General features: G+C 36.6%; 2 protein-coding genes across 5 annotated transcripts; both read left to right on the top strand.

Moving 5' to 3' along the window:
- The first annotated feature begins 3,116 nt into the window (after positions 1-3,116).
- Positions 3,117-10,030, top strand: UVH3 (5'-3' exonuclease family protein). Of its 4 annotated transcripts, none has more exons than XM_078322719.1 (15): positions 3,117-3,372; positions 3,724-3,974; positions 4,057-4,181; positions 4,516-4,627; positions 4,865-4,942; positions 5,040-5,093; positions 5,182-5,366; positions 5,445-7,125; positions 7,295-7,489; positions 7,606-7,691; positions 7,949-8,165; positions 8,239-8,375; positions 8,450-8,534; positions 8,737-9,084; positions 9,351-10,030. In XM_078322719.1, exons 1-15 carry the CDS (start codon positions 3,285-3,287, stop codon positions 9,828-9,830), a joined length of 4,122 nt encoding a protein of 1,373 aa, XP_078178845.1. In that variant the 5' UTR covers positions 3,117-3,284; the 3' UTR covers positions 9,831-10,030. The 4 variants fall into 4 exon arrangements, with proteins under 4 accessions (XP_078178845.1, XP_078178846.1, XP_078178848.1 ...); XM_078322720.1 differs by having other exon boundaries at positions 4,521-4,627; XM_078322722.1 differs by lacking the exon at positions 3,117-3,372 and having other exon boundaries at positions 3,789-3,974; positions 4,053-4,181.
- A 614-nt stretch (positions 10,031-10,644) lies between these two features.
- Positions 10,645-14,071, top strand: LOC144573041 (putative E3 ubiquitin-protein ligase LUL4). Its single transcript, XM_078322723.1, has 3 exons — positions 10,645-11,292; positions 11,707-12,208; positions 13,690-14,071. The coding sequence occupies exons 1-3, from the start codon at positions 10,796-10,798 to the stop codon at positions 13,801-13,803; spliced, it is 1,113 nt and encodes a 370-aa protein (XP_078178849.1). The 5' UTR covers positions 10,645-10,795; the 3' UTR covers positions 13,804-14,071.
- Positions 14,072-16,457: the final 2,386 nt, after the last annotated feature.

The raw sequence follows: 16,457 nt of genomic DNA on the forward strand, positions 1-16,457 counted from the left end.
TCCAAAATCACTATAACTAACTATTCAGAAGAATGATTATAACAATAATAAAGACAAACTAGAACCTTGTGTTATATTAAAAGTGTTGCTTTTTAAATTGTGGAATGTACCGTCGACTTACACCAAAAGCAAATAGCTTGAATAGTCCAAAAATCAGACCGTAGGACCGTAGGCTTGGCTACTGTCTAGCTATATAGAAATTATCGGAATATTCCCAATGATTTGGATCATCCGATGCAGATCAAACGGTCTAACTTAGGATCTAGCTAGTGGAAAAAACGTGTTGTGCCGTGCCGTGACAAACACGTCATGACTTTGGTCTCGTGCCATGCCGAGCTGTGACCAAGTGAACAATGATCTGTGCTATGCCGTGACCAAAATGTCAAAGGGTGGTCACGGCACGCGAGTCACGCCGTGACTATTCACGTGTCGTGTCCAAACGTAACTAGTCACGTTTTTCACGTTTAACTATTTTTTCATAATTTAAATTAGTTTCTTTAAGATTCACCATTTGATTAAAGACCTAACGGTCCTAATTACACGTGACTTGCGTGCCGTGCCATGACCCGCGTGATTATGTGCCGTGACCAAAATGTCAAGAAGTGGTCACGGCACGGAACAGTAACACGTGCCGTGCCGTTCCGTACCGTTACCGTGTCATTCCGTGACGGAGCCGGCTCCGCCGTGCCATTTTTCCCACACTAGATCTAGCTCTAATGGTTGGAATCTGGTTGGGATGACAGCTGCGGAATAACCATTTGGTCAAGCCTACCTACCTTAATCTTAAATGACGATATATATTTGCATGTGACATTTTGTAATTCAGATTAATTGCCATTTGGTCTAACCGGATTGTGCTTGTTGCATGTGAATGTGATTTGTCAATCACATATTCACATTCTTTGGATACTCTTGCTTTCTCATTTTACTGGTACTTTTAAGCCAACAAATAACAAAAAGATAAAACACGGAATAAGAAGTGCTAAACTTGGTTGGTTGGCATGTATTGTTTGACTGTTAAATTATGTTAAATTCAAAGATTTAGTGTTTTTATTTTTAGTTAAAGTTGCTTTTTATTATGTATTATTTAGAACTTTCGCCTTTAAAAAATTTAAATTGTTTAAAATTTAAATATTAATTAGTCTTAAGTCTTAACAAGTTACGAGTCAATTCGATATTATCTTCTCAATTCAAATTGATTCGCTCATTAACTTAATAAATCTAACACAAACATACCCCAACTCGTTCAAACTTGCTTCATTAATAGTCATAGCCCGGTCAGATAAATGAATAATTATATGAAACATTCCACTTCCATCCCCCCATCTCTTAAATAGATTTTAACTTCTATAAACTAACTTAACTAACTAGTTTAATTAAATTTATTCAAAACACTGTAGTATTTCAAGTTTAATTAAATTCATAGGTATAAATCAAGGTTCTAAATAGCGATTATAGCGGCATAGCGGGGAGACCAAAAAAAAAAAGCTATTGCGAATAGCGGAAGCTATCACACATAGCGATTTTCCCTTTTCAAACTTTATATTATATATTTTTACTAATTATCAACATAATCAATATTAGAGAATTGATGTAATAACTAAATGACAACTAATTTAAGTCTATATTTTTTATCAATTACGCAAATAAGAAGGAAAAAAAATCTAAAAAGTAACATTATTTAATAGTTTATACTTCATGGTATTACATATTATAATAGACAAAAAGCAATTAATTTTATAAGGTAAATGAAGTCAATATACATATTTAAACATTTTATAATTATAATAATAATCAAAATCAGCTTTCAATTGAAACGAACGATAATAATTTTGCAAATGAATACTATAAAAATATTTCTCGATATAGAATGATAGTATAAATCACAAATAAAAATAGAAGCATATAGTTTGGTTTAGTATTTATCGTAGAAGACCATGTAGCATTCGAAATAAGAATAGAAGTACAGAAGTCCATATAAATTGTAAAAAAAAAACCATGTAGCATAGCGGTAGCTATAGCGGGTCTCATATAACGGTAATAGCGGTCAGCTATTATAGCTATAGCGGTCGTAGCTGAGTTAGCGCAATTTTATCTCATAGTTTAGCGTTTACGGTCCGGAAAAGCTATAGCGCCGCTATAGTTAGCTATTTAGAACCCTGGTATAAATACTTGTAAGATAATAAATTAATACTTGTAAACTAAGATATTAATACTTGCATATCTAACTTGATATGACTATATGGGGGATCACTCAAACTACATGGGGGAGAAGAATCATACACGTTTTTAGAAGTGAGTTTTTTTCTTTTTCTTTTTTCAATGTCATCCACATTTCTCACGATCTATAATGAATTTTGCGAATCTAAAACCACGAACGTACTCTACGCAATTTTATCTTTCAAATGAGATCCATGATGACATACTTCCAGGCTCATTGTCACATAAGTATTTATACCTCATCGTGCAAGTATTTATACCTACACTTGTAAGTATTTATCCCTAATTGTGGACCCCGCATCACCGCATCAACCTTCCCCAATCGTCATTGCGTCAACCTTTCTCTAATAAAAATAGTTGACCACATAGGTATAAATACTTCAGTGCATAGGTATAAATACTCGTAATACTTGATATTAATACTTTTAAATGTAAGCAGTGTCATATGTAGAAAATATTAGGTATAAATACTTAAATGACGAGGTATAAATACTTGTGTGACGACGAGCTCGAAAATGTGTCATCATGGATCTCATTTGAAAGATAAAATTGCGTAAAAGACGTTCGTGGTTTTAAATTCAAAAATTTCTTATAATGAGAAATGTGGACGAGATTGGACAAATAAAATTAGAGCAATAATGGAGGAATGAAAGTGGAGGCACAATTATCAGGCCCAATAAATAACACATGTTAATAGCACATATTAAATCTCACCGAACAGGCCCTCATTTGATGATTTGGTTTACCCGCAAAGAAAAATGTATGGCACCCTTAAAAATGGTGAGGATTAATCTACCCCTGCCTGGGTTAGCAGCCCGTCAGATATCTGGCCCATAAAGCCCACATTAGCTTAGTAGTTTGACTACCCATTTTAGTCATTAAAAAAATGTCCCGCGGGAAGGGAGAGACCAGTGGACCACCTCTCGACTCGATGCCTCTTTGCTCCCTCGCAACTGGCAACGAAATCTCCGGCGAATGAAAAGAAACAAAAAAAAAAGGGTATAATATTGCGCCTAATCAAATTGGACTGAATACTAGCTTTAGCTTTATCACTAGCATTAGCCATGGGTGTACATGGTCTTTGGGAACTGCTAGCTCCGGTCGGCCGCCGCGTCTCTGTCGAGACCCTCGCCGGGAAAAGGCTCGCTATCGGTCCGATCCTCCTCCCCCTCCCTCTCTTTCTCTATTTCTAAATTATATTGTTTTTTCAAGGATTAGATTTGGTTGGGAACTCAGTAGGGTTGATTTAAGAAGCATAGATAGAAGTGATAGAGAGAATGGAGAAAATAGAGAATCAATCAAGTTAATATTTCATTTCATTTGACTGGCCATGAAATTAAAATTTTGTTTTTGCCTAAGAATCACAAAAGCGAGTTGTCGTCTGACTATTCTTTGCAATTATATATGATATCAAAACTCAAAAGCCGATATTCTGTTCGTTCATTAAAGTACATGTTTTGAAAACCTAATTGATGTCTGTTGTGATAAATTTTGACGAGGCAGATGCGAGCATATGGATGGTGCAATTCATGAAGGCGATGCGGGATGAGAAGGGGGAGATGGTGCGCAATGCTCACCTGCTTGGGTTCTTCAGGCGCATATGCAAGCTCCTATTCTTGCGCACCAAACCTGTGTTTGTTTTTGACGGTGCCACTCCCGCACTCAAGCGCCGCACATTGGCCTCCCGGCGCCGCCATCGGGACGCCGCTCGTGCAAAGATTCGCAAGACTGCTGAGAAGCTCCTTCTTTCTCATGTAAGTTTCTGCATGTTTTGAGGATAGGTATCGGATTTTTAGCTAGTTCTAAGCTTATTGCATTTGTGTGAAATGGAGGCAGCTCAAGGTAAGGAAGCTTGAGGAATTGGCAGCAGAATTGAAGAAGAGTAGTGAGAGGAAGGAAGATTTTAAGGGTAAGAAGGTTGAGAGCGCAAGTCCTGCAGACCATGAAAAATTGGATGAGCTGTAAGTTCTTTCTCAATGGTAGTTATTCTCAAGGATTGCGATCCTGTATATGCACTCCAAATGAACCTGACAAGTAACTAGTAGACTTCAGTAGAAAATTATTTATCCCAAGATAATTGAATAGCTGGGAAAAAAGAAGCAAAGTTAAAGTCAATAAAATAGGAAAACATTAGCAAACAAAAGTGTATTTAGTTGTGAGGCAGCCCATATGACATGACAGTGTATGTACCAGCTTTGATTGGTAACTAAGAATAAAATTTGCAATTTGTTCTTGATAATTTTTGTAAATTTTGGTATATAGTTTCTTGCTTCATGTTGTAAATTTATAAAAAAGGTTAGCTGCATCCCTTGCTGCTGAGGAAGAGATGGACGTGGCTGGGGGGGCATCAACAAGTGCTGCTTTTGAGGAAGAGATGGAAGATGATGAGGAGGAAGAAATGATTCTTGTGAGTTTTGTTGTCTTTTGTGATGATTGAAAGTGACATTTGGTTAACATCTAACTATACAATTGAAGAACTTCACAGCTTAATTTATATGAGAACTCACATGAAGAATTTGTTAGAAGTGGAGTTTAATGCAAACACATGATAATATTTTAGAGCTACTATGGATTTTCCTTTTGTCATATGTCATATAAGATATCTGAAACTAGAATGCATTAAACTAATTAGAAATTTTTGCAGCCCTTAACAAAAGATAATATCGATCCTGCAGTTTTAGCTTCTCTTCCTCCATCTATGCAATTGGATCTTCTTGTCCAGGTAGATATAACTTGTGTGTTTATAATTATGTTCTAGTTTAGTCAATCTTTCTTAATGTAGAAGTAACATTTTCACTTTTTTAATAATCCTTATGTAGATGAGAGAACGAATGATGGCTGAGAACAGACAGAAATACCAGAAAATTAAGAAGGTAAGTTTAACAGTATTTGCTTATTGACAATTGTTTATTATTAAAGTGCAAATTGCTGAACAAATTTAGTTATGCTCTAAATTTGCAGTCTCCTGCAAAGTTTTCGGAGCTACAAATCCAATCTTATCTCAAAACCGTCGCTTTTAGACGTGAAATAGACGAAGTGCATAAATGTGCTTCTGGCAAGGGTTTAGGAGGTGTGCAAACATCAAGAATCGCTTCAGAAACCAATAGAGAATTTATTTTTTCATCTTCATTCACTGGCGATAAACAGTAAGCATCATTTTTTCAACTTTTTTTCATTTTATTATTAATTATTGAGGTAATTATTTTCTTTTTTGGCCGGTGCAGGGTGCTAGCAAAGCAAGTAGGGAGTAATGGAAATGCAGACAGTAACATAGTGAAAAAGTACACACCTGTAGACCCCAGTATATTAACTGCTGCAACTACATCTAGTACTGCTACAGTTGCTCCGATCAAAGAGCTTGAAAGCAATTTTGGTTCCGAGATTGAGACATATAAAGACGAAAGAGGGCGTGTTAGGGTAAGTCGATCGAGAGGGTTGGGTATTCGTATGACTCGTGACATACAGAGAAATTTAGACTTTATTAAAGAGTATGAACAGGAGGGTAATATGGGAGAAGATTCTTCAGCCATGGAAGATACCCCTTCAGTAGAAGCAAGTGATCTAACAACTGATATTTCTTTATCTAGAAATGAGGCGTTGGAGATCTCTTTTTTAGAAGATCCAGAAGAGAAGGATTCAATTGATGACATATTTTTGCATATAGCTGCTGGAGTTTCACCCAATAAAGAACCAGTGGTTTCAGATGACTCTGAGGGCATATGGGAGGATGGTATTGTTGGAGAGACTGGTGCAGTTGGAAAGGAAAGAGATGGTAAAAAGGAGAATGATATTGTATGGATAGATAATAGCTCTGAAAGAGATGATGTGGACTGGGAGGATGGTGCTAGTGAAATGCATGCAACTGTTTCTAATAGCCGATCTGAATCGGCTAAGGTATCAAAAGGAGCTATAGAAGAGGAGGCCCTTGTGCAAGAAGCAATAAGGAGAAGTCTGGAGGAAAGTGTTGTTAGAGAACCAAGAGTTGGTAAATGTGACGATAAAATTGGCAGTAATATGCCAGAAGAAAAAGACAGTGACAAAGAAGAGGTGGATTGGGAAGAAGGCACTTGCCATAGTCCCATTAATGCTACAATAAGTCTACATGAAGAACAGGATACCCTTATGCAGGAAGCAATAGCGAGAAGTTTAGAGGATTTGGGTAGAGAGAAATCCTCTACTGAAATGGCAGCAAGTACAGATGCTGTAACACCTGGCCAGATTTGTATTGATACTGATATTGGTCCTGTAGAAAGTAGAGGTGGCACTTATAGTGAAGAACGTTATAATGAAGAAATTATAGTGGAGGGCACACCTAATGTTTCTGATTTCTCTGTCGACTGGAAGTTATCTGAACCAAACATCGAGAAACTTCAAGGGTGGGCTGTGGGTCCCAGATCAAATGAAGTAAGTCCTGAATTTTTGAAACAACAACAGGCTGATGAACTTGGTAATATGAAAGGTCCGATTGCTTCCTCTGATCTGGGTCCTATATCTGAGATAGGAGTAAGTTTTGATTCAAATCAATTTGATAAAAGTTCTCAAGGTCCAGTTGCTTCCTCTGATCTGGCTTCTACATCTGACAGAGGAGTACATGAATTTAACAGGACTTCTGATTTGAATCAGTCATTTGTGGGTTTAAATGGCAACAATAATATTGTCAAGGAGAATGCAGAGATCAATCTAGTGTCTGGCATGGCTATAGATGGTCATGCAGGTGTATCAAATCCAACCATGGTGGATGCAGCAGATGAAAATCTCATGGATGACCTTAATACCATTTCTGATGCCAATTTACAAGAAGAAATATCTCTTCTAAGACAAGAACAGGCAGAACTTGGACATGAGAGGAGAAAGCTAGAGAGCCATGCTGAAGCTGTCAGCAGCGAGATGTTTGCCGAATGCCAGGTTGTGTTCTGCACCTAAGTTATATCATACTTTATCGAACTTTATTTACCATTTTACTCTAATATTAATATTCGAATCCCAAATAATCAGAATTCTGCCCTTGCGACCTAAGGAGACTGAGCAAGTTTTTGAAAGAGCTCTGTCTCAGTTTTATTTTGATGTCTTGTAGGAGTTGCTTCAGATGTTTGGTTTGCCATATATAATTGCACCGACGGAAGCGGAGGCACAGTGTGCGTTCATGGAGATGAACAATTTGGTTGATGGTGTGGTGACAGATGACTCTGATGTTTTCTTATTTGGGGCTCGAAGTGTCTATAAAAACATATTTGATGATAGAAAATATGTTGAAACTTACTTCATGAAGGTCCATTCTCACTTCCTTGTAGTTTACTTCTTAAACTGTGAAATAATGTTGCATAAGCTCTTATGAAAAGTTGAAATGAATTTGGGCTGTGTTCATAATTTAGTTTCATGTATTAGGACATTGAAAGTGAACTCGGGTTAAATAGAGAGAACTTAATTCGCATGGCCATGCTTCTTGGAAGTGACTACACTGAAGGAGTCAGGTATCCTTGTTACATAATTACCTCTTGATTATTAAAGTTTGTCAGAGCTGTATTAATCTTAGTGTGTAGCCAAAAGAAATTATTGGGAACTTGAAGATTCTAAAAATTGTTGTCTTATAAATATTAAGTAATCATTACAATAACTATGGTCTTGCAAATGGTATGAATTTCAAAATATCTTGTTATTTTCATTTTCTTTTAATTAGCTAGTTGGTTTTAAACTTTTAATGATCATTTTTTTCATAACATTTCTGCAGTGGAATTGGAATTGTCAATGCCATTGAGGTTGTACATGCGTTTCCTGAGGAAGATGGCCTAAAGAAATTTAGAGATTGGGTTGAATCACCCGATCCAGGTATACTGGAAAATTTTAACCTTGGTTTGAAGAAGAAATCATCAAAGGCTGAAGTTAAAAATGGGGAACCACCAACTACCAACAGTGACGACATAAAAGAGATTTTTATGGATAAGCATGTAGGTACCAAGTTAAAGAACCTTTGCTTAAATTTATATGTAGCTTGTTAGCTAATGGTTTTGCAAATCACAGAGAAACATAAGCAAAAACTGGCATATACCTTCTTCATTTCCAAGTCAGGCAGTTGTAGAAGCATATTATTCACCGCAAGTTGACAACTCAACGGAGACGTTTTCATGGGGCAAACCAGATTTGAATTTACTTCGCAAGTGAGTTGCTTAAAAATGCATTTGCCCAGCTTTAAATTGGAAGGCAATTCTCATTTCCTTCTAAACTTGCACAGGTTGTGTTGGGAGAGATTGGGTTGGGATAAGCAGAAAGCTGATGAACTTCTTGTACCGGTTTTGAAGGAGTACAACAAACATGAGGTAAGTGCTTCCATAAGAACTTTATTTTTTAAGTCAAGTTGGTGCTGTGAATAGCCTGTTCACTAGCTGGTTTGAGTGTTGGATTCTACTTGAAGAGTGTAGGGGTCCAATTCGCATTAGCTTCATAAAGTGGATTGGATTTATAGCCTTCTCCATTTTAGTGGAAAACTGTGAGTGATGCTTACTGTATTTTCCTGTGCAGACTCAGCTACGGCTTGAGGCATTTTATACATTCAATGAGAGATTTGCTAAAATTCGAAGCCAAAGGATAAAGAAGGCAATTAAGGGTATTACTGGGAAAAAGAAGGGAAGTGCTTTTCTGGATTCAGATGGTCCTGTGCAAGAGAAGAATCTAGACAAAGGAGAATCATCAGTTGGTAGGGGAACAAGGAAGAAAGGTAGCAGTATTAGTCAAAAAGGAAGAGAAAAAAGAAGGAAAAGTGCAGCTGTTCATCTAGAAAAGTCTGATCCAGATACCTCTGGTGAAGAAGGTTCAGATAAAGATGAACCACAAGATGTTGCAACTCGAGAAATATCAAAATTGCGTAGGGTAAGGTTCTATTCAGTGCCTATTACTTTCTGATAAGTTCTTTTGTTTGTTTGATTTCTGGATATCATGTTTGGTTTCACATTTCTTTTTTGTCAATTTAGAATTTTATGTCATTTTAGAAACCAACTATATGCCAAACAAATAGGTACATTATTCATAATTGATGCAGTGGCCCATGACTACTGACAATGTGAACAAACTTCTACCTTATGCTGATATTGTTGTAATTTTTTTTTTTTTTTTTGTATTTTGTGTTAATGATCCAGTCAAAGAGGCAGCGGAACCAAGTAAAGTACACTGAAGATGATATTGAAGCCAGAAACCCTGACAATCACACAACTAATCAGTCCGAAGCTACTGATGTTGATGATGGAGCAATTGATGAAAACCCCAGTTATGCTGACATCGATCACACCGAAACAGTGCAAGTTGAGGATACTGAGAGAGTGGTAAATTCATCCGAGGCCTCCCCAAATGCATATTTATATAGTGGTGGTGGGTTTTGCATTGATGAAGGCGACGGAAATAGGGACCCAGCCACAGATGAACCTGTTGAACGAGTGAATGAAGCCCAGGATGTTTCTTTGAGTCTAAGCACTGACACCGATGAAGACATGATTAAGACTACTACTTCTGGAGGAACAGATCAAAGTGCATCTCTTGATGCAAACACTGATTTTCCTATTGGAGAGAGAGTATCATGGGGTTTGACTCCTATGCCTTCCCTGAAACGTAGAAAGAGCTAGGCTTTCAGAAGATTGATGAATATAGTTATTTTGGTTTCCTCTTTTGTTGTTCTTCCCCTTGTTTTTTGTTTCTTGTGCTCGTTGTAGAAGTGATGCATATATTTAGTCTGTAATCTTTTGTAAAAAGAGTGAAGAGAGAAAACTGGCTGAAGCCAAAACATATATTCCTTTTATGAGATGCTCTTGCTTCTTCTGCTTTACGGGATTTATTTTTGTTATAGTTGGTCATAACTCATAAATTGTTCACTGAGCTTTGATTAGAAGCGGTCAAATCTAGTTCATTCACCAATTTACGACTTTAGTAGTTACGAGGAAAATTAGGACAAAAATCACAGCTGCTTCGATCATCCTTTCACTGCTCTAAATATAATCTCGGTATCTTCTCTTCGCTTTATTGTTGGTTTTCTAGAAATTTGCAACTTCTCTTCGCTTTGTTTTTGGTTTTCTAGAATTTGGAAGTAAAGACTGCGCTTAGAATCCTGCACAAATCTAGAACTTCACCTCAAATATGCGTTCATTTAAATAACGTCCTCGTATTGATCAGTGTCTAAAGATAGCCTGATCTTATCATACCAGATTAAGAGTAACATGAAAGTCAAAGCAAATCAGCCCAACCGAAGATGATTTCCATTTATTTACTCGGCCCATGTGATGAACCGCAATTTCAGGTGCGATCATTTTATTTTATAAAAGTCTTACCAGCTCAGTCTTTTAATCGACCGCGTTACTGCGTACCAGCGTCTGAGGAGTCGAGGCTTCCAGTCAAAACGCTTTCTTAACCTCTTTACGAAATAGTCAAAGTCGCACCACGCACGCTCCATTTCAGAAAAAGGAAAGGACGAAAAATAGACAATATCGACAAAGAACAAAAGAGAACAAAGAAAGAAACTTCCAAAGAGGAATATAAATTAGAAAGCAAGGTTACCCAAAAAAAAAAACAGGAAAAACAGAGAGCCGCTTAACTCATGGGACAATCTCCAAGCACGAGCGGCCCTCGCCGGAGAAGAGACGATTACCACCAGACTCAGCCACCTCCGCCTCCTCCGGCGACTACAACACGACCTCTAGCGAGGCCTCCACAGGCTCTACCCCCGCAGATTCCGCTGCCTCAGGTCGCCTCCACCTCCTATCCGCCCCCTCAACAACCTTACTACAACGGGTCGTACCATCAGCAGCCATGCGCGTACCCGAATCCAAATCAGCAGCAGCGCTACTACAGCCCATATTCGGGGCGGCCTCCTTACACCCCTTATTACGCCCCGCCTCCGGCCTACTGGGCCCCTACGGCGCCACCACCTGTGGCCCCCGTGGTGGTGCCACCGCCTTTTGTGGAGCGCGAGAGCACGAAGAAAATTAAGAATGACGTCAATCTGCACAAGCACACAATCAAGCTGGTGCCAGATGAACAAAACCCCGATCAGCACCTTGTCTCGTTTGTCTTTGATGCTACTGTCGATGGGAGGTAGGTTGATGTTTCGATTGGATTTTGCCTATGTGTGGTCCAACTAGTTAAAATTTGGTTCAGATTTTGTTATGTTTGACTAATTAAATTGGGCTGAATTCATCTCATTTTATCCCAAATACTGTCCCTTCTGATTTTTTAAGTAAAAATCAGCAATCTATGTAGTCCAATTTGCAAATAACCATTTCTTTTTCTCTGTGACGGCTTACTGAAATTATCATTGTGATTGATTGGTATTGGTTTCTCATAAATTTTACTCATCTGAGGTCAACTCGAGGGAGTTATCTCTGAGAGATAGCCTGTGTATGATAAGCTCTAGGGGCCAAATTACAATTTTGGATTGATGTCTCATGTCTACTTTTTTTGTAATCTCGGACATTTAATACCATGTTAAATCTTTCTATCTTGGAGCAGTGTCACAATATATTACTTTGCAAAGGAAGGACCCAATTGCAGCTTCTCTCCTGTAATTCCCGGGATAGGCACCTCTACAAGTGTACCTTTCCAGAAGGGCACCGCACAAAGGTTCATTCAGCCACCCAGGTCAGGTATTGATTTGGGTTTCTTCTCTATTGATGAACTCTCTAAACCATCAGATGAAGGTGTGTTCCCAATGGTAATTTATGCCAATGCAACCCCAACATCGATGATTCAACCCGAACAGCCCCAAAAAGCATCTACGCATGCACAGATCACTCTAGCTGTTATCGAGAGGAGTAATGAAGGGGCATTTGTGGTCAAGGTAGTGAAGCAAATTTTATGGATTGATGAGATAAGGTATGAGTTGCAAGAGATTTTTGGGCTTAGCTCACCTGAACCGGAGGTAAAAAATGTAGAGGATGATGACTCGGGGAAGGATTGCGTTATTTGCTTGTCAGAGCTGAGAAATATTGCTGTCTTACCTTGCCGGCATATGGTGAGTACATATGATTCTATGTTTAGTTCAACAGTTTCAGTTTCGGTGCTGGTATTGTGTACCAACATTGTGTTTGCATTCTTTTCTTTTTTAATTAGTTTGTTTGATCTGGTGGTGTTTGATTTAGATTTTATTGGATTTAAAGTTATGGTTAACCATCAGGATCTAGCATAATAGTTCAAGAATAGTTGAGCACTGGGTTCTTAGCGTAACAAAAAAATCATAGCCTTGGTATCATCGCAATAACAGCCTTGGTATCATCACAATAACAGTTGGCTCTTGTTCCGGTATACATAGAGGTTGTACTGGTATAATCTTTAGGTCATGTTTGGTTGTGGAGTAAGTGGTGCATTAAACTCTCTAATCTACCTTTAAGGAGCCAAGTGAGGAGTAAATTTGAAAGAGTAAGATGGAGTAACATTTGAGTTAATCTGGAGTAAGATACTCCACCTCTCTAGGTTATACGCTTACTCAATCTGTGGGTCCCACAGTTAGTGTAATATCATATTGCAATTTTCTCTATTCATGAGCTTACTCCACCAAGCTCCAACTAAACATGATTATTTTAATCCATCTTAGCTCGGAGTGAGCAATTTAATCCGGAATAATTTTACTCGAGAACCAAACATGACCTAGGAAGTATGGTGCTTTTGACTATGTAATTGCAAACTTTTATCTTATGAGTTAACCTTGACATTGAGATTTACTTAAAACTTCACTATTTCAATTTCATGTCATATTGACTTGGATATCTTGCCGGGTTATATTCACTTGGATATCTTGCTGGGTTATAAGACTAGACATTTCTTTGTGTCATCTACAAAAGAATTTGCATTTGTGACATCAACTTGATCTTCTTGTGCCTGCCACTTGTTAGGTGCGAGGGTTGTAGCAAGGAGAACTTGTTACTGTTGTTGATGATTAGGTTAACTTAATAATTTTTCATGAAAACCAGTTGAACACTTGTGTGTCAGCAGCTGTGAACCCTTCAGTTGGTTGCAAAGTCAAGAAAACAAAATTTCAAATTATGGTTCAGATGATCGGTGTGCAGTGCCATTTTTGGTCCAGTATCAGTGTTATACAATTCCACCATGTATTTTTCTCTCGTATTTTGGTGTGATTATTTATTTATTTTGCAACTGTAGTAAGGCTCATTTGAGCCAACAAAGGCATTCCTTTTTTACCATTGATTCCATTCTTATAGTTCCAAGTTGTTGTATTGTACTGTTTTCTGGCATTTTGGGGTGAAATTGGGATTTGAGCTTCCAGTTTTAAATCTAATGGTTAAGGGGTTACATAATCTCCTACTTGCAATTAATTTACCATTTGCGCTTGATGCAAACAACATCCATCTTTGACTTGCATGTTGTCTTTTTCTTTCTTTCTTTATTTTTTATTTTATTTTATTTATTTATTTGAGGAAAGCTTGGTTCCCAGGATTACCTTTGTCGTCTAAATATTGCTCTATTTTTTTGGTTCAGTGTTTGTGCAGCGAATGTGCAAAGGCTTTCAGATTGCAGTCAGATAAATGCCCAATATGCCGGCAGCCTATTGAAAAGCTAATGGAGATCAATGTTAATAATCAGGGGAGGTGATTCTCAGAGTTGCTTTGCCAAACCTTTTCTGTTTGCTGATCTTATTTGTGTACAGTTATTGTGTAGATTTTGGTGTTGTAATAGACTGAGCACTGCGGTGTTTAAGCTTAGGTAGGTGCATCCTGTACCAGATTGTTGTGTGCCAAATTTTTTTTATTTTTATTTTTGAAAAAAAAAAAATTGCCTATTTCTCGGTAACTTGAGGATCTGTTCTGGTAAATATTACTGTGGTGGTGAAAAAAAAAAAAGTTTATTTTGGTTTGCGATAGCAGCTTATGTTGTTTTGTTGTACTTCTTGTTTACTTCAAGGTTTATTCCAATCTCATCGCTACTGCTATTTTTATCGATTCTGAGATTCCGTTACCATCAGTTACCATCAGAGTCAGTTACCATCAAAGTTTTATCAATGAAACCTTAATTTAGAGTCTGCTCTTGAGTGATATATCCAGCTTTCAAAATTTAGATCAACGTATCATGACCCACTCTTGAGAGATATATCTTTTGTAATCCTATTAATCTTCTTTTATTTCCAGCATGAATTCATAGCTACGGTTTGAATGTTAAAACATAATGTACAAATTGTGAAGATAATCTCCATAGAAATTGCAAGTACAATACTTTTTTAAACCATGTTACGATGAATCAAAATTCATCTATTTTTATAAATATATCCCATGTCACCAAAACAAATGTGAGAGAGAGAGATAGTAGAACTTAGAGTGGAAGGGAGGTGCTAACAAATGTGAGAGAGAGAGAGATACTAGAACTTAGAGTGGAAGGGAGGTGCTGGAAAATAGGAGAGGAAACGATGAAGATCCTGGGACTGATAATCAACGAAGGAGAGAGGAAGGGGGGCAACACAGTTAAAAAGTAAGGACAAAAAAGTTATTTTATTATTTTGTTAATATTAATTAGTATTTTAAATTGATTACATCAACAAATGGATATATTAATATATAGGTTAATTTGGATGGGTAAATAACTATTTTTGTATTTTTGATGGGTAAACATCTAATTGATGAAGTTATGATGGGTATATATCTAAATTTATCTAACATTAGAGGGAGGATGGTACTATGTATAGTGCATATTGGTGTACGTTATAGATTTAAATTTTCAATTTGAAAATCCTAACAGTTGATTCGAACCGTTTAACATGGTCAAATATGTACTTGTAAAATAAATTTTACATTTTTTATGATTTTTTTTACCATTTTTTTTTATATGGGTTGAAAATTACTTAACCTAAAAATTCTGGATCATCCAAAATAGTGATTTTTTAGCCATCTAAACAATGATAAAAAAAAAATTATGAAAATGTCAAAATTATATGAAGATTATGTTGAACAGTTCAGATCGATAATTAAAATTTAAAAAACAAAAATATTAATATGTAATATGAACTAATCTACGCTATGCATTGTACCATAGCCTCACTCTTATTATTATTATTTTGTTATGTGCATGCACAAAGTATATTGTAATTTTTTGTGTGTATGATACCGATACGCCCTTGAATATTTAAGATACTATTTTAAAATCGCACATAAATTAGTGGAAACTTTCCACTAACCCTAAAAAAAAAAATCGCACATAAAACTCAGATCGGCGAATCCATTTTAGATTGTTGCACTATAGTGCTACTACAAAATGGTAGTCAATAGTACGGGTGTCAATGAATTTTTTTTTTATTTGTTTACCTTTCAGTAAGATGGATCCGAATATTATTTTCTTCATTAATTTAACGGTAATGGTATGAGTAAGAAAAGATTCCGATAACTTAGGGTGTGTTGGATAGACAGAGAATATACTTATTTTCAGAATAGCTCTACTATTCTCACAGCAGAGTCATCCCAGCTTGTGTTTAAACATTGAACTTTGAAAATTCACTACAAATTGTAGAAAAAAAAATCAAATAGCGTGAAACTTATTTCTGTGTGTTCATGAGAATGTTATCTACCAGTGAGCAAAACAGTTTGGCTTAAATCTATTCCTAACCATGTTTTAATTTCAGTTTGTATTGTGACAAATCACAAGTCGATATCAGTTTTTGTATTTTAAAAAAATTGAACTTTGAAACTTCATCATTTTCAGATAGATTACTCAAATCGAACGATTCTTTTTTTGTTTTTTCTATCTTGGTCTTGTCTATCTGCTGGTACAAGGGTTTGACCAATTTCAATTTGGTTTGACTATTGGTATCAGTTTAGTAACAAGAGGTCGGAATGGGCAATTTTGGTGCCATTATAGTACTAGTTTGGTGCTAATTCTGATACTCACTATCGGAAATTTTCAAAAAAAAATAGTACTAGTTTGGTTTTGTTTTGTTTTTAAGCTGACTAGTAAATCATACCCACAATACTTTGAGACCATAGATCAAGATATCAACTCAAAAAATGAAATATCAGCTGCTATCAAAATGTTGTTTCTTGCATTATAGACCTTGTATCTTTGCATAATTTATTTCTCACATGCTCTAATCTAGATCAGTGGGTTTTGTTTTCATGTAATGAACATGACCAAATATACATGAGGCGATAGCAGGGAGAGAGGGTAGTAGCAGAGAAGTTCAAGATGGTGGACGGCAGTAGGTTGTGCAGGTATCATTTCTTTTTCCGAAATTTTTAAATATACTATAATCCCAAAAATAATAA

This window comes from Carex rostrata, chromosome 21 (assembly GCF_964058835.1).
Source record: "Carex rostrata chromosome 21, lpCarRost1.2, whole genome shotgun sequence".
Lineage (NCBI taxonomy): Eukaryota > Viridiplantae > Streptophyta > Magnoliopsida > Poales > Cyperaceae > Carex > Carex rostrata.